The sequence below is a fragment of the Limtongia smithiae genome (genome assembly GCF_038497785.1).
Source record: "Limtongia smithiae strain NRRL Y-17922 unplaced genomic scaffold V1518scaffold_19, whole genome shotgun sequence".
Classification (NCBI taxonomy): domain Eukaryota; kingdom Fungi; phylum Ascomycota; class Lipomycetes; order Lipomycetales; family Lipomycetaceae; genus Limtongia; species Limtongia smithiae.
In genome coordinates, this window is record NW_027117640.1 from 1 (window position 1) to 21,583 (window position 21,583).

The 21,583-nt window shown below is 52.7% G+C and overlaps 7 protein-coding genes across 7 annotated transcripts; 4 read left to right on the top strand and 3 right to left on the bottom strand.

The window, feature by feature from the left end:
- Nucleotides 1-42: 42 nt before the first annotated feature.
- On the top strand, nt 43-1,685 carry V1518DRAFT_407837 (uncharacterized protein; the record flags this gene model as incomplete). The annotated part of the gene is made up of 3 exons (XM_066902012.1): nt 43-595; nt 655-889; nt 1,024-1,685. Coding segments are annotated over 3 exons (1,450 nt in total), but the record flags the coding sequence as incomplete, so codon positions are not given.
- A 2,222-nt stretch (nt 1,686-3,907) lies between these two features.
- V1518DRAFT_423675 (uncharacterized protein) lies at nt 3,908-6,458 on the top strand. The gene is made up of 3 exons (XM_066905747.1): nt 3,908-4,127; nt 4,183-4,472; nt 4,531-6,458. Exons 1-3 carry the CDS (start codon nt 4,028-4,030, stop codon nt 6,349-6,351), a joined length of 2,211 nt encoding a protein of 736 aa, XP_066756896.1. The 5' UTR covers nt 3,908-4,027; the 3' UTR covers nt 6,352-6,458.
- Nucleotides 6,459-6,721: 263 nt separating this feature from the next.
- Nucleotides 6,722-7,783, top strand: V1518DRAFT_378592 (putative tartrate dehydrogenase; the record flags this gene model as incomplete). Its single annotated transcript, XM_066901613.1, has 1 exon — nt 6,722-7,783. The coding sequence occupies one exon, from the start codon at nt 6,722-6,724 to the stop codon at nt 7,781-7,783; it is 1,062 nt and encodes a 353-aa protein (XP_066756897.1).
- Nucleotides 7,784-8,060: 277 nt separating this feature from the next.
- Nucleotides 8,061-9,928, bottom strand: V1518DRAFT_423679 (transferase family-domain-containing protein). The gene is made up of 2 exons (XM_066905748.1): nt 9,310-9,928; nt 8,061-9,260 (listed from the first exon to the last, which is right to left on the bottom strand). Exons 1-2 carry the CDS (start codon nt 9,658-9,660, stop codon nt 8,160-8,162), a joined length of 1,452 nt encoding a protein of 483 aa, XP_066756898.1. The 5' UTR covers nt 9,661-9,928; the 3' UTR covers nt 8,061-8,159.
- Nucleotides 9,929-10,012: 84 nt separating this feature from the next.
- Nucleotides 10,013-11,409, top strand: V1518DRAFT_423680 (uncharacterized protein). The gene is made up of 3 exons (XM_066905749.1): nt 10,013-10,643; nt 10,694-10,807; nt 10,857-11,409. The coding sequence occupies exons 1-3, from the start codon at nt 10,165-10,167 to the stop codon at nt 11,320-11,322; spliced, it is 1,059 nt and encodes a 352-aa protein (XP_066756899.1). The 5' UTR covers nt 10,013-10,164; the 3' UTR covers nt 11,323-11,409.
- Nucleotides 11,410-14,525: 3,116 nt separating this feature from the next.
- Nucleotides 14,526-17,843, bottom strand: V1518DRAFT_423685 (adenosinetriphosphatase). The gene has a single exon (XM_066905750.1). It carries the CDS (start codon nt 17,832-17,834, stop codon nt 14,613-14,615), a length of 3,222 nt encoding a protein of 1,073 aa, XP_066756900.1. The 5' UTR covers nt 17,835-17,843; the 3' UTR covers nt 14,526-14,612.
- Nucleotides 17,844-18,440: 597 nt separating this feature from the next.
- V1518DRAFT_142895 (uncharacterized protein) lies at nt 18,441-19,777 on the bottom strand. The gene is made up of 2 exons (XM_066900753.1): nt 18,572-19,777; nt 18,441-18,503 (listed from the first exon to the last, which is right to left on the bottom strand). The coding sequence occupies exon 1, from the start codon at nt 19,555-19,557 to the stop codon at nt 18,880-18,882; it is 678 nt and encodes a 225-aa protein (XP_066756901.1). The 5' UTR covers nt 19,558-19,777; the 3' UTR covers nt 18,441-18,503; nt 18,572-18,879.
- Between the last annotated feature and the right edge of the window lie 1,806 nt (nt 19,778-21,583).

Here is a 21,583-nt window from a genome sequence, read left to right on the forward strand (position 1 = left end):
TGTACATAGCCACCCTGCACAGCCAGGTGGCTGTGCACACAGCCACCCCATAGCCACCTTCCATAGCCACCTTACACAGCCACCTTGCACAGCCACCCTGTCACTTGAACATCATTTCCAACATCCGGAACTTCAGCTTGCTTTAAGGACTACTGTTGGGCAACTCACCCAACTTCTTGATCGCTTGGTTTACACTCTGGTTATTCGCTCAGTCACTGCTTCAGTTCTCACCGATGTCCGTGCACTTGGTGCTACTGACAGGACTGTCCTGGACTTTCTCTCCACCCGCTATGGCACCTATGACTTCTCCCGGACTGTTGCTGCTCTTGTTGAGCTTACTCATTCTCCTTCCGCCTCTGTGGACCAGACCTTTCTGGCCTGTCAACACTTGTTTGACAATGTGTTGCAGGATCGTTCTCCTCAGCAGGTTGCTGCTCTCCTTCTCTTGGCTCTTGGTTGTCCGGCTGATGTACGTGACCATGTTGTCAGCATCTACTCCTTTGATCCTTCTCGCTCCTTGGACCTCAGCAACATGCGACACACCATTAAGGCCCAGATGACTGCTCTCTCCTCTTCTTCTGTTTTGGTTCCCCCGGTCTCTTCTACCACTGGTCTTGTGGCTGTTGAAATATGCGCCTGATGGTGAACTATTAGCTGGCCGAATTGCAGGGAGAACGGATGGATATTGGAGGAGATAGAGAGGATTGGGGTATGGAATATGGGAGGAGGATCTGGAAGAGTGTGAGGTGTTCTGGAAGATTCCAGGAGAGCCTGGAATATTCCAGACAGGACTGGAAGATTCCAGGGGAGCCTGGAATCTTCCAGACAGGTCTGGAAGACTCTGGAATGCTGTGGACAATTCCAGGAGAGCCTGGAATGTTCTGGGCAGGTCTAGAACCTTCTGCTATGATGTCATAGCTGAAGGGAGCGTGTAATATCCGAGAGGGGTTTGTAGCAGCTGGTGTCTATAAAAGACCCAGCTTCCCCCCCTCTATCCTGGCTTCTTTCTTTAGTGAATCTCAGTGCTCTCTTGCAATGGACTCCCTCACCCTGGCTACCCAGAAGGTGGTGACCTTACAACAGTGGCAGCAAGAGTTTCTCCATCTGTTATTTGCTACCGTTGTGGCAAGCCTGGACATCTGCGCAAGTCTTGCCGTGTCAAGCTTCCTGCTGGCTCTGCTGTCCCTGGGAAGGGCAGCCCTGGCACTTCATCTTCGTCTGGCCCCTCTGGCTCAGCCACTGGCTGGATTGGCCTGCATGCATCAACTGACTCCTTGGACATTGGCTCTCACTTCTACTTTGACTCTGGTGCCAATCACCATGTGGTGTCTGACAAGTCTCTCTTCACCACATTTGCACCTGTTACTTCGTCCATCACTGGTCTTGGTGGTGCTGTTCCAGTCCTGGGTCGCGGCACTGTTCACATCAAGCTTCAGGATCGTGCAATCATCTTGCATGACTGCTTATATGTGCCATCCTGTGTCACCAACTTGATCTCTCTCTCTCGGGTTATCAGTGCTGGCAGTGTTGTGCAGTTCACCAAAACTGCCATCCTCATTGACTCTGCTATGGCTGGCAAGCTGGACTCCAATGGCTTGTTTCGTGCACATGTGTCTCCTGTTACTCCACCTACTGTTGGAAATGGTGTTCAAGTGACAGGGTGGCTGTGCAAGGTGGCTGTGTAAGGTGGCTGTGTAAGGTGGCTATGGAAGGTGGCTATGGGGTGGCTGTGTGCACAGCCACCTGGCTGTGCAGGGTGGCTATGTACACAGCCACCTGGCTGTGCATCTATTCTTAGAGCTGCTATTCTTAGAGCTGCTATTCTTAGGACCATTCTATTCTTAGAATGGCTCCTGAGGTCTATATAGCTAGGGCCTCTGCCCTCCAAATACAATCACCATTTTCTCAGGAACCAAGAGGACTACAGACTTGGAACCTGGACTGTTCTGCACACAGTGTCAACTACTATCACCATGGACTCCTTCGAACAACAAATGCATGGTTCTAACTGGTGCAGAATCTACATGCCAAGTACAGCATTGTGAATGAAGACTATACAACTTTATCAGACTGGCTTTGCAATCAGCATCATCACCTCATCTATGGTGGTAACATGTGCTGAATGATCAGGAGAAGCAAAGATTAGTTCAGCCAGGTAATCGAGAATGGGCAATGGTGATCCTGGGAGTGAATGCAGATGGCTGGTGTACCCTACCATTCATCATTGTGAAGAGGGCCTACCTAACTGGAACATAGAGTGCAACTGTCTAAGTGACTGGGCAATCAAACCTACCAGCAATGGATGGACAGACAATGAGAAAGGCCTGGAATAGATTCAGCATTTCGATCAGTGCACAGTTTATCACAAGGTTCACAAATATTGAATGTTAGTGATTGATGGCCATGAGAGCCATGTGTAAGCCACTTTCAACTGTTTTATGAAGAGAAGGACATTATAACTGTTCCTAGGCCTCGGCAGTCATCACACCTACTTCAGCCACTTGATTTTGGATGCTTTCTCCATTGAAGCAGGTGTATGTTTGCTAGATCAAAGTGTTGATAAAGTTTCAGGTTAGCCACATAACAAATACAGAATGCTCCATTGCCTTTCAAGCAGCCTTCGCGCTACTTTTAAAGAAGAGAATGTCAAGTCTGGATTCCGAGTAGCTAGTTTAGTGCCTTTGATCCAGTGGCCATCTTGTCAAAGCTAGATGTGAAGTTACAAGCACCTCCAAGCTCTCATCCAACAATTGCCAACCATTGGGTCTCTCAGACACCACACAACTCAATAGAGGTAGTCTCACAGTCTGAATTCATTATAAGTCGCATTTCCGGTCATCAGGGCAGCTCTCAAACACCAATTTTCAATGCTGTTGATCAGGTTGCAGAGGGTGCACAAGCAATGATGTACTCATGCATTGTTAGCAGATGAGGTTCAGACATTTCAAGAGGCAAATGCGACACTTAGCAAATGCCAGAGAGCAAAAAAGACACATGTACGATTTGGAGGATCTCTTACAGTACAAAGATGGGCATAATCTATTAGATGAAAAGAACGTGCAGGAGCAATAAAGAAGGAAACATCAGTGAGGAGTGGTTGGCAGAGGAGGAAGGAACCGGGTGAATGGCAACATTTTACTTGCAGCAAGAGAGGACACAATGCCTGCACTTGTCAGAATGAAGTAGAAATATATGGTGTATACAGTTCCGAGTAGTTTGAATTAGTTTGTCTTGTTGTGGTTACATAATTACTCTCTGTTATTATAGGAGTTGTAGGAAGTGGTTCACTTGCTTGTATGGCCTGCATGCTTACCAACTACATTATCACATAAGTTCCTCTATTTGCTGATGGATCATCTAGATTAGGTAATGGGGAAAACTCATTGCTGACCATAGCATCCCAGCTAGAAGCTGGGATTTATAGTAAGTCCTCATTGATAGGAATTACTGTAAGATATTGTTCTCCTGATTAGACTCAGCATAGTGTTATGGATATTCATAGATGAATGAATAATAATGATATCTGGCAAGCAGGATATGCAGAGCCACGAATCTATGCAGATGATGGATGCAGATTGGATACATCAATATCTAGTTATCTATGATTATGTAAAGCAATTCTCTGCATTATCTTCCCAAAGTTGATTACCATAACTTAGTCATGCAAATAATTTCTGCTGTATTCATTCATTGATCACTAACTTGCCCAGCTAATCCTTCTCATAATTCGGCTCACTTATATTACGCTCAAGACAGACAAGACTACTTGCTCCTAGAAACTTATCAGTCCCAGCTTATAGTGCTTCAGATAGTCCAATAACAGAGGTGGGAAGTAGGCTCAAATGCCAATGGTCACCTGACTCCATGATGACCCAACTCCCATCTTGAGACCACTGCTGTGAGCACTAAGCTGCACTAGGCTGCATTAGTCTTTATCTGTGTCAGCAACCTCATCGCGAGCAGCCGCGTCCGCAATCCGCAGCCGCACACCACCACTCTGAGCCTATTCAGTGCTCGCCGATGAGCCATGGACGACCTCTCAGACTCCGCGTATGAGCACGCGCCGACTGGATTGCAGAATGTTCCACGACGGACACTGCGCAAGGGCACGCACAGTTGCATCGAATGTACGCCGTCCGCGCGGAGCCCTCGTAGTAGTATCCTCTGACCAGCTATTTATAGGCAAGCGCCGGAAAACGCGGTGCTTCTTCGACAACTCCGCGACAGTCTGTATCGGCTGTCAGCGACGGGGATTGAAGTGCATCGGGCAAGAGTTCATGGACGTGCCGGCGCGCAGTGGGGAGGGGCAGGATATGGCGGAGCGGCTGAAGCGCGTTGAGCAGCTGCTTGAGGGAATCACCAGTGGACTCGCGGGGCAGAGTATTAGACAGGAGGCACAGTATCTGACGGCAGACTCGACGGAAATCAGCCCAGATAACATCGAGAGCATGCATGATGAAGGGCAGATTCAGGTCAGCAGCTTGCACGTCCTTGCGCACGATCAGGCCCTAACTTGCGTTATATCAACAGACAGACGTGGACAGCGCTATCGCATACCCATGGATGGAATATGCTGAGACTTGTCGCGCTCTTCACGCGCTGCTTCCATCGCAGAATGATGCCGATACGCTCATCTCGGCCGGCCGCTCCACAATCTACCTGCAGGCCCTATGCAACCCATACAGCGAGTTATTTCAGCGACGCAACGTGCAGGAATCGATCAAAATGTCGGCAATTCCCTCAGTATCCGCTCACCCGGCGGTACTCGCGCGGAAGCTGCTCCACCTCGCGCTGTGCATCCAGCAACTGGATCCGTCCTTCGACGCGTCTACCCTCCGTCTTGGCTACACCCCGCGAGTTGCGATGGACAAATATTTCCAGGCCGCGACTATGGCGGTGACATGCCACGACAATCTCGTTGATTCAGTGGAAGGCCTTGAATGCCTGCTGTGCGAGGGTGTGTACTTGGTCAACTGCGGCAATCTCCGTCGTGCACTGGCAAGCTTACGGCGTGCGTCGACGCTGGCGCAGTTTATGGGACTACACCGGCCAAAGGCGTTCCGCGTTCTGAAGCAGCTTGATGCCGGGACGCATATTTCGTGCGAGGTTACGTGGATTCACATTGCGTATCTGGAGCGATATTTATCGTTACTTCTTGGAATGCCGACGTCAATCATGAGCGCGACGTTTGCGCCTGCGGAGAAGTCTGCGTGTGAAACGGATTCGGAGTGGATTGAGAAAGTCCAGATCGACATCTGCAAGCTGATCATACAACGGAACCAAGGGTATAACGACAATCTGGCGACAACACAGCGGATAGACCAGACGCTGACGGAGGTAGCGACCAGTATACCCGCGGATTGGTGGAGTCCGCTGAACTACCGTCCTGGCATGGACGCGGGTGACGTGATGTCGAAGGTGATAAGCATGCAGATGCAGATCGTTCACTACAATCTTCTCGTGATTCTGCACCTTCCGTACATGCTGCGGAACTCGACTGATAGTCGATTCGACTACAACAAGATGACGGGCACGTACGCGAGCCGCGAGGTGCTGAGCAGATACATTACCTTTCGCTCGGTCGTGCGGGTAGTGTACTGCTGCCGTCCGGTCGACTTTTGTGCGTTTGCGGCCGCCATGACGCTGTTGCTAGTACACATGAACGAGCACCAGCCGAATTCAGGCGGGCTTCTTGGACACCAGCGACAAGGCGATCGCGCGCTGATCGAGCGGACGATTACGATGTTGGACGAGCTGAACGAGTTGAACAACGACGAGCTGTCGCGAGAGACGGCACAACTTGCGCGGAAGTTGCTGGATATAGAAGCGGACATTGCGCAGGGCGGCGAGAGATACAGTAGCTCCATCTCTAAGGACGGTCAGAATGAAGCCAATCAAGACTTTGGACAGTCATTTTATCTGGATATCCCGTATTTTGGAACGGTGCGGCTTGATCGCGACGTCCCTTTGCCAGCCGACATTCAGTACGTGACATCGACGTCTTCCTCGTCGTACGCGGACCACTGGAGCACTGCGTCGGCGCCGGCCATCAACTTGTCATTTGACCCACACTTCACGCCGTCGCAGACGGACGCGAGCCACCGTGCAAGCCCCACTACGGAACACGCTCTGAAGCAGTACCACGACCAGCACGGCGTCGCGCAATTTATGAAATACCACCCGGTGGCAGCGAACCAGGACAAGGACATGGACATGCCGGATCTGATGGCGACGGCGGAGGACTGGGCGTTCCAGGGCGTAGACACGACGTTTTTCCAGATGCTGACAGTGGGGCTGGGTGCGTATCAAGGCATTTCCGAGGATCAGTGGTTCAGTTTCCAGAGTGTATGATGTCGCACGGGTTTGGTAGGCTGTGAAGATTGAAGGTCGAATGTATTGTAGACGAGAAGTTTTGGCCCTGCAGGGTCCGCCTCTGTTAAGGAATTGTCACTCACTACCCTCGCCCCACGTTCACCACTAACCGCAACCATGGAGGGCCCACATCGCCACACTCCAGACCAGCCCAGTCCGCCAATCAGCAACGAGAGTGAGTTCCGCGCGGAAGACCCCGCAGACGCACGCGACCACGGCGACTTGCCTTCACGGAGCACACTGCGCGCGCGGGGCTCGGCAACATGGCCTTGCCGAGCCGGCTATACAGATGCTTCAAATGGCTGCGCCCTGCAGCAGCCACGCCGCCGGCGCCACGATGACCATCACGATGACCGCCTACACCATCGCCAGCATGCCGGGCGACGGTATTGGCCCCGAGGTCGTTGAGTCTGCCATTGCCGTCGTCACCGCCGTCGCAAAGAAGCTGGGGACATTCACCGTGAAGTTCGAGGAGCTTCCTTGGGGTACTGCGTTCTACAAGGAGACAGGCTCGTATCTGCCGCCGGACGGCCTTGACACTCTCAAGAAGTACGATGCTGTTCTGTTTGGTGCCGTCGGTGCGCCAGACGTGCCAGACGCTGTGTCGTTGTGGGGCTTGCTGTTGGCCATGCGCGGGCCGCTTCAACAGTACGTCAATGTGCGCCCGGTGCGCTGCCTGCGCGGGATCCAGCCAGTTGTGCGCTCGGCGAAGCCTCAGGATATTGACTGGGTGTTTGTGCGTGAGAACAGTGAGGGCGAGTACGCCGGCCAGGGTGGGCGCTCACACAAGGGCTTCGACTGGGAGGTCGCGACCGAGGTCGGCGTATTCACGCGCCACGGCATTCGCAGGATTATGCGCTACGCATTCGAGACGGCTAGGTCTCGCCCGCGCAAGCTGCTTACCGTCGTGTCCAAGTCGAATGCGCAGCGGTTCGGGCTGGTGCTCTGGGATGAGGTCGCCGAGGAGATTTCGCTTGAGTACCCTGACGTAAAGTGGGACAAGATGCTCGTTGACGCCATGACGGTTCGCATGGTCATCCACCCGGAGTCGCTCGACACGATCGTCGGCACCAATTTGCATATCGATATTCTGAGCGACCTTGCTGCTGCCCTGGCCGGTTCCGTCGGCATTGCACCGTCTGCCAATATCGACCCCACGCGCGTCAACCCGTCCATGTTTGAGCCCATTCACGGTTCAGCCTTTGATATCACAGGCATGGGCATCGCGAATCCTCTTGGCACTGTCTGGTCCAGTGCCATGATGCTCGAATTCCTTGGTGAGAAGAAGGCTGCGGAGATGATCATGGCTGCGATCGAGAGCTGCACAGGCGATGACGAGACAACCAAGGATCTCGGTGGTACGCTGAACACTAAGCAGGTAACCCAGGCACTGCTTAACAAGCTCGCTTAGATACACAACTACCAGCTGTACTTTGACCATAGCTTCTAGCTAAGTGAATAATGTTATAGATTCTTATATCTTGTGTGTGAAGCGGTCACGTGACTGTGGCACGCGCCTCTTTCTTAGGCTCACTATCAGAGTAGTCTGGAGAAATGTAGGATGCTGCGACTTACCCGCTCTTAGGCATACTTACTTTTGGCGCTGGTCTGCTCTTACATCAATTTGAAGATGTTACGAGGCGTGGGAAGTGCCGGCCGGTCGCTACACAATACCACTAAAGACATTATTCTGAAACTGGCATCAGACCGTGGCCGGCGTCTAAGCGAGCATCTCGCTTCAGTTCAGCCGCGCCTACGGGCAATACATTACTGCTTATACAAATAGCTTACACGCCTCGCGGCTGTGCGTACTCCAACAACACGCTGTCCGCCATGAGCCGCTGGTGGCAGCCCTCTTCTAAGCAGATGCACACCTCAATTCCCTCGTCCGCCGCCGCCGCCTTCGTGTTCGCGCGGCTAGGGTACACAAACACAAAGCCGTCAAACATTGGACACGGCCAGCGCAACGCGCTCGGAAAACCGAAGCCAAAGTTGTGCGTCTCGTACGCTCTCATGCTCTGCCAGCTCGATCCGCCAAAATCCATGCCGAGGAACGAGTTTAGGCTAATTTCGAGGTAGCGCCGGTCGTCTTGCCCCGCGATCCACTCCAGCAGGCCCGTAAGGTAGTCTGGGGTAATCTGCTTGATTGACGAACGCACCGAGGCAGCTACGAGTGGGAGATTAGCCGGGTCAATAATGTCCTGGATGCTGAGGGGCTTGCAGCTTGCAGGGGCGGTTCCCACGCCGAGGAAGCTGGGAGAGAGCGGTGGTGACCAAGTGCTTCGTGTGTCGACCGCGTGAACAAGCAGCGTTGTGGATTCTGGTGCGGGTTTGAACAAGTCCATGCGCGCGCGCGTCGCGCTGCTCCAAACCATCGCCATCACCGCGTCGTACGTAGATATCCACGACCCATCCGTGCTCGACGCTTTGGTCTTCAGCGCCTCGGTCTTAGACTTCGGAAAGTGCCACATCTGCGGGACCAAGTTGGGCAAGACAAAGCCTGGAGGCGGCGGCTGCATCGGGCCGCCCGAGTTCTTCAGCACGGGATACGCGTCCTTGATCTTTGCGATCTGCTTGGGCAGCGGCTTGGCAGTGTTCAGAGGCGAGTTGAGAAGATCGAACGTAACGTCTTTGACAACCGAGGGAAGTCCGCACAACGCCAAGGCGCTGTTCTCTGCCCACGTGGTCAAGAATCCGTCGCATCCGGGACCGTCGGAGACAGAGTGGTGGATAGCCACGCCGACGATCAGGCCGTCTTTGATGAAGTTGAGCTGGAACGCAGCGATCGAGATACCCTCGTCGTTGTTGTCGCCGAGTGGTGAGTGGAGCTGCTTCGCCGTAACCGCGGATGGTAAGATTTGATGGGCAGCGAGCAGACTCGCCGGGAACTATCAACATTAGTAATTCCACAATGCCATATCGCGGTCAAAGACTCACATCTTTCTGTTCCAGTTCGGCGTAGCTAGGAAACTCGCCTCCAGGCATATACTTCAGGTGCAATGCCGCCGCAGACTCGCGCTTCTTAGTAACCCACATTTGCCCCGTCGTCGCGTCCATCTCGAGACAGCCGCATAGTACGGGAAAGCTTGCCAGCGCGACCTTCAATCCGGTGGTCATACTCTTAATAATCGCCCCCGTATCCGCGCCGGCGGGCAGCGCAAACACCTCCGACACGAGCACATAGATCTTGGGCATGACGTGCCCCAGCAGCGACACCGGGAAGCGCTCCGACTCGGGCGAGGACTCCCAACCGCTCGGCCTAACTGCCACTTCGCTCAATGTCGTCATTTTAAATGCCGGTGTAGTAGACAAGTGAATAAAAGGTTCGTTAGGTGAGATCTGGCACAGATTAATGCCTCCGGGATAGTCTTAGATTTTATATTATCTCTTCGGCGGAGCATGCCGCGCCGTCGTGCACGATGCTACATGGAGAGCCCGTCTTGATCAACGTCAAAAAGCGTATTATGACGCACTTTGGGAGCGATGGGGTCGTTTCGAAGGAGCGTTAGGATTCTTAGGGGGGGAGATAGCGGCGGAGAAGGAGCGCGGTAGAGCGTTGCGGCTGGTGTACGCACATTTCGCGGCGGAGCAACGGCATTTTTTCCGCCGCCGCTTAGCCGCGGGCACTCCCACCTCCACAATCTCGTCCACCGCTGCTCCGCTATGCACAATTGAGGTATTTGCGATTGGACAACATATCCCGTACCGCGCAGTCATATCGCTGCGCAGCGTGTGCGCTCTGCATATAGATTCGACTCACAAATAGACGCAATGAGATGTCCCGGGTTATAAATGCGCCCGGATCCGGGGAGGGGTGCTCATGCATCGCTACTGTCTTCTGATTCATCTGCCTACACAATGATCTCCTTCTCTAAGATGACATTCGCGGCCCTGCTCGTGATCTTCCCTGCCGTCACTCTGGCCGAGGAGCGTCCCACCAACGTCACTGTGTGCGACTACTACGCTGAAAAGATCGGTGGTAGCAACACCGTCGAGACTGAGAAGCTCGTCATGGCGCTCGTGCTGCACTCTTCTCTCCTTGGACCGTACTCAAAGTACAACTCCGTTCCCATCGCCGACTTCACTGGCGCGCTTGTTCCGACCGTGTTCAACGGGGAATATGTCGATCTTCGGGACTACTTCAATGGCGGATATGCGTCGACCAATACCGGCGGAAGCTCAGGCGTCGCTGTGAACTTTTGGGACGACGGCGGCATCGAGGCCGCGATGCAGACATTGCCTGGCAATGGCAACGCCACCGCGAACCAGGAGTGCGTTCCGTATCATGTTTGCTACATGGTGTGTCTTCTAAAGTGTCTAGTCGCTTCTTCAACCACGTCTACTCCTACTTCGGAACCTTCCTCGGCTGCTCCTTCATCGGCTCTGTCGAGCTTCCCGCCTACATCGGCAAAGCCTCCATGTATGAGGTTCATAAGTACGTCTTTTGTGTCTTTACTGCTCCCTCATCTCTCTAACTGGTCCAGGTTCATGGACCTGAATTACGCCGAGCTCGGCTACTTCATCGACCAAGCCGTCCGCGGCCTGCTCTCAATCGGCTTCACCGTCAGTGACGCGCAGTACATCAACGCGACTCTCAACGCCGTCTTTGGTGAGCGTTGCTCGCAGCCCGCTGCAATCATCCCGCCATCGGCAGGCCCGCAGCTGCAGGCAATCTGTATCGCCGACGACTGTCCGCTGGCGCTCAACTCCACATGCTCGTCCTATGACGTTGTCATTGCGCCTGCTGTTGCCAATGCCACTCTCGTCGGAAACTACACTAAGGCGCCCAATGGTAGCACCAGCGTCAACACGTCTTACACGGTCACCACATGGTCGACACCTACCCCATCCACGAGCACCAAAAGTGGCGCAGGCAAGGCCGTCACCCGGTTGCCCGCCATCGGTTTTACCATCGTCGGCAGTGTTTTGGTCTCCATGGGTCTTCTGTAGTTGCTTCCCGTTGACAGTGTTCTTGCAGTGCATTGTAGTAGGACCTCTCATGTTTTCCGTTGTTGATTGGTACTTAAAATAGAAGACTTACTTCAGATTTCGTGGAGGCGATGCAACGCCGCAGATTGCGGGGCGCAGGGCAGAGCAGTGCTGCACTACCCTTTGGGACTAGACCAGTCGCAACTCATCGCCCCCTGATCTGATCTGTCTTCTTGAAGTTTCTAATGTGCGAACAGAGAAGCTGCACCTCCCGTTCCGGACATTCTCCCAATCTGGAGCGACGGCTATGGGGATTTGGCTATGCTGTATTCGCCGGCCGAGTTTATAAAGCGCTCTAGTCGGAAGAGGACATATGACGGCGCATCAGGTGCACGAAGCCACTATACTTCAATGATCGATCTGCTGAACGCCAGACGTCAGCCGCTGCAAAATTTCCATGGAGCAAAGCTGCGTCTCATGGACCTTATATCTTGTGGAATGTTAGTTTTGGCTTATTACGTTTTCAGTACCATAACGGAATAAACAGTATGATATGTCAGCCGCATCATCTACCATAATGCAGTGATCAATTGGCAGGGGTTCGCGCAATAGTCACCGGGCCTCACGGAGATAATCCCTGCAGATATGTATTCTGGGACTGCCACCAGGATGCGTCATCCGTGCACAATCATAATCATTGCCCTATAAATAACATGCGACCGATCCTTGACAAGAGCAGTTAGAGGATTGTTGGTTGTCATGAGAGACACAAGGCCCAGTCCCCCACTTGGATGCACTTGGGCGCTCGATCCAGGAGGCGCACCACCTATCTCTACGCCCTGCAACACGAGTAGTCAGCAAATTCGTCATTCACTGCGAGGATATTGGCTTGACTTATGCTGTTGCCGCGATATATGGGAAGGTGGCAAGCTCGGAGCTTCGTGATTACAATGGAGTGGCACAAGTTTGTAGTGTTGAAGTTTCGTTGTTGCAGCCAGCGCGACATGGAGTTTGCTGCCATTGATTTCATAAACTCCATCGATCCAGCAGTCCTTGCTTTAGCATATCTGGACTTTCAGTTGACGTTTCTGTTACAACTGTTAATTTTCCATACGTGATGGCGTGTGCCTTATACCTTGATAACGGCACAGAGAACAATAGGGTCGGGAACGTGGCTATCAGTGAGGCACTTGTCGCTTGCGATAATATGCAACTTGATCTCTGCTGAGGCTCATGAGCTTGCAGGGTAGTGCCTACTTGTGATATGGAGAACGAAGTTTCCAGGATATGCGATGCAGAATGTATCTCGACTCCGCGTTACGTCTATATAATTTCTCTATTCTCTGATTATGGACTCGCCCACATATCATCTACATTCGGCTCAGCGCCGCTCCAGCTCTCAACATGAATAATCCTACTTGCTCTGAAATTCTCGACTACTTTGAAAATCTCCTACCGTTCATTCAGGACACCAATCGCTAGCCGACGCCGACCCTTCATCCAGCTACATATACAATCACTGTGGGTCGCTGGGATTTTGGAAAAACGCCACCAAGTCGGTCTGCGACTGCACAAACGGCACTATTCTACATATACGCCATTATCTGTCCTAATTATTCTTGTCTCCCGCCAAAATGTTAATGCTCATGGGTGCCTTGGATCTCCATGCAGAACTTCGTTCCTCATACCGCTAATTTTGAGCAAGACGTCCTTGGGCCAGAGCCCATGTTTGATCACTCGGTCTTTCATCCGAAGTCTGAGATTGAACGGATCACACCGGGCAGTATCAGCCATCTTGTAACGACAGAGCACCATCCACCTCATCTTTCAACAGTCCTTCATCGGCACGATTTAAGAATTCAACAACGCAGCCCAAACTTCCGACTAAAGGCGTTATGCGGAACAAGCGCATGAAAATGATGGACTATCATCCGTCGCCAATTGTGAAATGGGCTGTGGGTAACTCCACTGCCTCGCACGCCAACACTGTGGGGCACTTTGGAATTCCGTTGCATCGTCATTGATGATAAGTGACCGATATGGCATGCCGTGCTCACTTGAGCGCTATGTTTTGGAGTTTTTCGGCCTCAGGATAGTTGATTATGGACTTTTGGTTTGATTTGGAATAGATAACTTGTCCCGAACGTAAGGTTGAAGAAACTTATGCACTCGATCTTGTGGTATCGCATGTCTGCAAAAGAGTTTGAAGTATAGTCGTGGCGCAATGTTGTATTATACGAAGTATGCCATGAAATATCATCCCAATCTCCAAATATCAGCAATCTACAGTTCAGACCGGCTAAATTTTTTTAAATCAAGCACCAAGTGAAATGTGTCAGTGTATCCAATGGCAGAGAAGCAGTCCAAATATTAGTGATATCCAAGAGAATTTATGGATCAAGAGATAGTATGGTCGTCACATTGAACGCAATCACCACAAATAGCAAGACAAGTTCTTGTTTGGTCTTGCTGTGTATGCAGTGCTCATTTTGAAGATTGATAGCCAGTCGTGGTGGGCGTGAGTATCGATTTTTCTGCAGCTAAACGCGCTTGCACAAGTCTTACCCCTGTATGACAATGGAGAGAAAAGCTGTGTGCAAGTCTTGTAGCGGTGCAAGGAGAGTGTTAATAAATCTCTGGACCAAGGGGAAGCAAGCACAAGGCACGTCGTCGGCATATAAGTAATCCGTAGAAGTTAGCGGCACCAGAGTAGATTCATAGGGGCCGCAAGGTGTACGTAGCTTTGCTAAAGGAATGACAACATATCTCTAGATAGAGGGAAATTGCATGTGACTGTCCTGAAGTGGCGTGCGTCAATATCGAAGCAAAGGGCTCTGCTGCTTGCTTCATGCGTCGAGTCATTCAGCCCAGCGCATACTTCAGGAGCTCATTCCACCACGTAACTGGAAAACCGCGCCGAGACGATTCCGACGCAAGTGCTATTTGTTTTAATACAGCGACGCATGAAAATTTCCTGTTTACCGGGCTAACGACGAATGTCTGCAACTGTGACACCTACTTGTAAGTAGCCTACTGTAGTCATCCCTCCGTTGTCTCTTCGTCATATAGTCTGGCACGCATAGGAGCTTGAAATGCTCGTTAACGACGACAACGAAAACGAGGCAACAACATTACGCCTTCTACAATGACGACGACAATGATTCCACAGCGACGATGACTAGACCGACCGAGCCATTGTAATACCGTGACGATGATCATGATCCCGGTACGGTAGAGAATACATTCCCAAAGTCTAGCCTGAATATGAGCATAAAATCGATATAGATAGTTCTCATTGTCCTATGGTACATCTAGAAACCTCTCCGTATCCGCGGTGTCTGCATCCGCGCGCGCGAGACAGTCCTCGGTGTTGCCAACACAAGCCCACCAGTCATCGGTCGCGCCCCACCCGACTTCGCCCTTTTAAGCTCATCTTCTTCCCGTTCCTCCTGCTCGCGCCTGTCCTGCGCAAACTGTTCCTCCAGCTCAACTTTGCGCGAAAACTCTGCCTCCACCGCTCTGCGACTGCGCGAGGCAAGCTCGCCGGCCTCGACCGCCGAACGCTCGCGCACCGAATAGAACACTCCGCCGAGCTCCGCGAGCCAGCGGGGGTCCACAGCCGTGACGGTAGACATGTATTCCTTTGCCGTGAGCACAAGCTCGTGGTATACCACGAACTCGGGGAGATAGCCTAGTCCGTACAGCGCGGAAGTCGGGTGTAGTTGCACAGTAACGCTCGTGCGGAGGTTCACGTATTCGCCTAAGCCCTTCGCTTTAGCGGCTTGGACGAAGTATCCCGCACACACGCATTTGCGGAGAATATCCCAGTCCGTGCCACAGGAAGCGATGGGCATACGTTGCAGCGACATGATGTCGCGAAGTTGCTGCCGAATCTCACGCGCACGGCGAAGTGTCTTGCCGTGCAAAAAGTGCCGCGCACACCACGCATCGGCGTCGCCGCCGCTGCGGGCGTTCCACTGCGTGTACACATGCAACAGCGTCAAATGGTCTGAATCCGGCACGCAAAACTTTTCGCGTGCGGCATCTGATTCCTCCTGTCTTTCGCGCGGGCGGTAAAACACACTCGGCACACTCAGCATAGCAACGATTGTAAGCATTTCCTCGGCACAGTCATACTCCTGCGACGCGGCAGTGATGAGCAACTTTGCAAGCGACGGTTCCATTGGGAAATTCGCCATATGCGCACCTAGTGTGGTAAGTTGACCCATGTTATCGAGTGCACCGAGCGCCCATAGGTCGTACAAACTGCTCGTCATGGTGTCAGCGGGTGGCGGGTCCATGAAGCCAAACTCCATGAGATCGCGCACGCCGAGAGATTTGAGGAGGAGGATTGTGTTTGCCAGGTTCGTGCGCTGGATCTCGGGTATCGTCTGTGCGTATAACTCGTTGCGGAAGGCGGCTTCCGTGTATAATCTGTAAGCAATGCCGGGTTCAGTGCGGCCGGCGCGCCCAGAGCGCTGATTCGCATTGGCCTGGGATATCGGTGTAATCTGCAACGTATCCATGCCCATGCGCGGGTTGTAAACTTTGAGCTTAGAATATCCGGCGTCGACGACGAACTTTATGCCATCGACGGTAAGTGACGTCTCCGCGATGTTTGTGGCGACGATGACCTTACGCGTGCCACGTGGAGCCTTGTCGAAGATTTTAGCTTGCAGGTCCGCTGGCATCTGCGAGTATATAGGTAAAATCTCGAGCTTTGGCGGATTGTCTAGCTGTGCAAGCCGGTGCGCGGTAACTTCGCACGTCGTCTCAATATCTTCTTGTCCGGTCATAAACACAAGAATATCGCCTGGTCCTTGCTGCAGATGGATCGTGAGAATCTGGCGCACTGCGGCATCGACATAGTCCTCGCACGGCGATTTCGAGAACAGCACCTCGACGGGGTACGTCCGTCCAGGGATTGTGAACTGTGGAGCATTTCCGTAGAATTTTGAAAAGCGATCGGCATTCATTGTTGCCGAGGTGACGATGAGCTTGAGGTCCCGGCGGCGTGCGAGAATGGTCTTGAATAGACCCATTAACACGTCGGTGTTGAGAGCGCGCTCATGAGCTTCGTCCATAATAACGCATGCGTACTTGTCAAGATCACGTTCCTGTAATGATTCGCGCAGAAGAACTCCATCGGTCATGTACTTAATCACAGTTTCCTTGCTGGTGCAGTCCTCGAATCGAATGGAATAGCCAACCTTCCCACCTAGCGACACGCCCATCTCGTCCGCGACACGTCGTGCGACAGACATGGCGGCGACACGGCGAGGTTGCGTGCAGCCGATCATCCGACCGTGGGATGTGATTCCATCGTCATAAAGGAACTGCGTCAGCTGTGTGGTCTTTCCTGAGCCGGTCTCGCCGATTACAATGACCACCTGATTGTCGCGGATGACGCGCATGAGCTCATGGCGTACCGCGAACGCGGGCAGCGCTTCCCGCTGCTGCTTCAGGGTAGCCACGTGCTCTTCCCCTCCGTCTTTTGCAGCGACGTGACTTGAAAACTTCGTTTCGCTGCGATTGTTCCCACTGTCGGCGCCAAGCGCCGCGTCGCTGTCCTCGTCCGTACTACCGAGCACGTTGCCTAGCATTGTGCCTTTCATGCTCAGCGCATCCCTGTTCTGACGTTCTCGTTCACGTTGCATGCGCCGCTCGCGCACAACCGCGCTGCCCTTGCGACTGAACACGGCCATGTCGCTCTGCGAGTCACGCACGGCGCTTACCGGATCGCGCTGGCGGGTGAACACGTTGCGGCCGTCAAGAAACGGTGGGGTGAGATCATGCACAAGTAAATGCACCCGGTTCTGCGCTGCCGCGTCATCATCGTCATTGTCGGCCAAATCGGGATCATCCCCGTGAATCACGCCCGAGGTGCGCAGACGGTTCGACTCCCACTTGTCCGCATCCGCCTGTCGTGCACGTGCCCGCATGCTCATGCGCGCAGTAACTTTGGCTTGCAGCTGTGCGACCTCTTCGGTACCGCCAGATGCGAAGGGATTGTGCGCGTCATCGCCGGCGACGTGGCCGAGTTCGTCGCCGTCATACCAGTCGCGCTCGAGGGCTGCGAGGGTGTCGGCGTCGTAGTCGGCAGAGACGAGACCACGTGCAGGAGTCGGAATTGCGTTGGAAGAGGTGGCGCGAGGGGTTGGCGGAGCACAGGAGCGTGAAGAGGTCGATGAGGTGTGGGCGGGGAGTAGGGGACGACGGTGGTGACGCTCGTGAAGTCGCCGTCGGGCTTCGGTAGATAAGCCCTCGCCGTGACTTGGGGTCTCCAAACGCCTTCTTTGATCTCTTACTGATAGCTCCAGACGTGGAGGGAGTGCTGGCTTCTTAAACACCGGTGCATCATCCTTGTCGTCGCGAGAAAATGTCGATGGTCGTGGTCGCCGCTGCGCTTCTGCCGGCACTCGTAGCCCGCCACGAACCGGTGCTTTCGCCGAGCCATCATCGCCTTCTTCGTAGTCGCCAGGTTGCCGGTCTGCCGTCGCGGAGAACGTGATACCGCGAAGCTTGTCGGCCATGGTCTTCTGTTGCAGGCGGTGAGAACAGGTCCAGAAGTTGCGGACGGAGTATTTTTGCCCTAACCCGAAACTCCCAAATACTTCATCGCGTATATATGACTTCTGCACCGGCGCACTTGGACGTCGAGCTGCTTGTGGACGCGCCAATAGAGTGGATGGGTATTGACGAAGATTGCTTGATGCTGCGACTACGACCGATCAGGAACCTGTGCATCCGCAGCCTTTGCTCTAGGTGATTCCACTCTACAGCCCTCACGCAGCTACAACACCAAGCAGACGGACCAGATGGAGCGCCGTGTTCCCATCTGCCACTAGCGATACGATTGAAAACTCTTTCGGACGAGTATGGTGTGATTAATGGAGTTATGGCTTGCGCGATACTGGACTGGCGAAGCCTCAGTTAGCTGCTGCTGCAACGATAGGTGGAGTCAGTTTGGCGTGAACCGACTACGGAGTTTGTCGAAGCAGATGGAATCAAGGCTGACTTTGATTGAGCTGCTCTGATGGTGGTAATTTGCGGTGCATGTGAGTTTGCTTTCTGCTAGCATTTTGCGGCGGAGGCACCAACGGCGTCGTTCCCCGAGGAGACGCCGCCGTTCCGCAGTGGATTACTCGCGTACGCCTACGCCTGAAATTGGGCTCGATGTATCGACTCCTAATATCGAAGTACTGCAACTTAAGTACGGATACATGACCACCGTTGGCACCATTTCCGCAGCAATGTGTGCAGGACTCACCTATTATGGAAAATGTCCCCTTGCCGTTACAGACGTCGCCGATTACGGCGGTGCTAGGTCTAGTAGATTGATGTGTGATTCTCTGAGCATACTTCCGGCGAGTCTGTAGCCGAGCTCATGGCCCGGGACTTTACACACTATCCTTTTCATTGGCGTCTTCTGTAATGCATATATGTATACGTACTTGCTTGAACCGGAACAAGCATTTACTCAAGGAAAACACAAGTATGTAGAATAAAAATCCCATAACCAAAAATTCCATAACCAGAGTCCAAAAACCGAAACCTCATAGACCTCAATATTTCAGCTCAACGCGGTTTTCCGGGTGCCTTGCGCCAGTTCGGCACGTCATGGCCAAGGGTCGTGTGCCAGCCGAGTTCTTCGCACCACTTCGGCACGTCCTTGCCGATAGTACTGCGCGAGAATCCAAATCTTTCTCCAGTCTCTCTTTGCGTAGCAGTCGGGTTTTGGTCCAGCCAGACGAGAATCGCCAGCTTAAGATGTGATTGCATCCTTTTGCGTATCTTGCGCGGTACGCCTGACTTCGTTAACTTAGACCTCTTCATTATCGTCTTGGGTTGCGTTGAAGAGAAAGGAACAGTGGAACCCTCGCGAACCACTGCCAGCGGTGTAATAGGAGTCACTGGCATAGCAAGAGTGCCGGTACCAATCGCGGGGAGAGACGCAAGAGCGGGATCGATGATCGTCGCAAGGGGAGGTGCATAGTCAATCGCAGTGGTAAGCACAAAGTCGGTCGCGGGCGTCGGCGCAGACTTAATCGCGGAAGGAGGTACAATTGCGGATCCTTTCTGTTTGGTTGCAATGGGAGCAACGTGCTCCTCGATGTTGGTGGTGTCCGGGGTAATTGCATGGATTGAGGCCCGGGAATCGGCATGCGGAGTGCAAAGACAAACCGTGTGGGTCTTGTCGAGCCAGAAACCTTCAAATTTGCAGTGCTGGCACTTGTAGGGAGGAAAATGCTCCATCACGATAGGCTTCTCGTAGTTCTCGCTTATCTGTTCGCGGTTTACAAGAACGGTGAGAGTTTCGGCGACCGTAGAAACTGGCTATGTTGAGAACTGAGCTGAGGATAAAGCGTAACTGGAGGTAGATACGATAACGCAGGAGTATCGAAAAGTATGCAGAGGCAATTACAGAGAAGATGGAAGGGAACGGAGAAGAGGGCAGTATATAGACGTCAGACCGGACTCCAAGGCCGTGGAGCTATGCTCGCCGCCGCAATATCAATCTATTGCCGCCATATGTATCACTAACAGAATGATCACATGGCGGCTCAAAATTGGACCATCAGCAGTAAACAATAAGCTAGCTAGAAAGAGTATATGCCAACTCAGGCGAGGTGACAGCCATATCTTGTGATCGTGGCCGTAGCCGCAGCACAGTTCACGACGCCGTCGTCAAAAATATGAAGGTATGTGCCCTAATGGATGGATATCAGTACATGAGCAATAAAAATATCAGTAGTCAGTACAGTGATAACAGTCGTGGTGATGGCAATGATCAAACCGACGGTAAATCTGCCTGTCAAGATCCTGCTTACACCAGACCGCCGTCAATCCGCTGGGACCATCGACAGGTGTATAAACACATCTCTAATTACAGCCACAGCAGTCCCTAATCAACTAAGCTGTCCTTTATTCTGGGAATATCACGATGAAGATCACGATCGCGTCAAGATGACCTGCGGCGAGCGAAAACCCAGGATGAGTTTTAGGGCAAGGGTTTTATTGGTAGTATCTGACGTCACGCGTCGAGTGCCGATCTTTCAGTTGCGTCATATCGGCAGCTCTCACGTGGGCTATCGGTCATGAAGATTGGGAACCTTTATTAACGTTTGGATGAGGTGGAAAGTGCGATCCGTGATCTCCAGCGGAGTTCCGTACTGCTGGTTGGTCTACAAGCGCTCAACACACCGCCAACGAGATCCCAGTGTCATTCTGGGCCACGTTCTCACCGTCACCACTGTATTGATATTGCAGATATAATTTTCACCGATTTTTTTATTGCCCGTGCCATCGTCGTCGTAAAATGCGCACCGTCGTCTGTTAGAATCGCTACTCCAATCCCGCTGCTGCTGAGATGGGTGGTGCCAGTCCTCCCACCGACACGCTCCACTCTCTGTTGCGAATCATCTATTCGTTGCGAGCGTAGATGTGGCGCACGCTATGTTTGTGCCGACGCGACATTTTCAGCTACTTTGTGTCCGTCTTCGTGACTTTGCGCTTGCACTGCCGGGGCAAACTGATTGCAGGTGTTTCGCCGGAACCAGCGCACGAGGGACAAGGCTGCGGGAGGCAGCAGCAGCGAACGAACAGGAGTTCGCACATTTGCGGCCGCTCTTAGAGGTGAGTTCACCCAAAAATCATGCGTAAAGCTAGCACACCCAACAAATGAGCAGATATATCTGGGATCTCCTTCGAAAGCAGTGGCGCGATGGCAGACACCTCCGGAGGAGTCTATGTTTCTGTGATCGATGTGGCTACGATCGTGGCGATGCTGAGCATTCCTTGTCTGTGTTTCCTACCGCCGAATCGGTAGGATGATTCTGACAGTCCGCCAGCTAGGAAGCTCGTTCTATAAAATCAAGACTCGCTGTACTGATTACGGAGTGCTGCAGATTGTAATATTTTGTCTTCTGCTGGGACGGAGGCATGCTTGACGCTGTTCCTAAGTATATGGTAGTCATCGGAGCAAAATTATTTATGTTGATCCGAACTCGTGGCTCGGTTCGCAATCTTTCAGACCAAAGTGCTGCAGCAGAACGACACTCACCACTGTCTGCTGCTATGGAATCATCGTCTGCGGCGGGGCTGGGGGGTTGTCTGGCCAAGGTCAACGTCTCCGCACCGTCGCACATGTCGCTAATTACCACAGAGCTAAGTCTATTTTACTGAATACTACCAGCGCCTTATCTAGTGTGCAAGCTGGAAGAGCGAGGGTTGTTGTGCTGCCCTTCCCACAGACGTCTTCTGAAACACATACAGTTCTTTG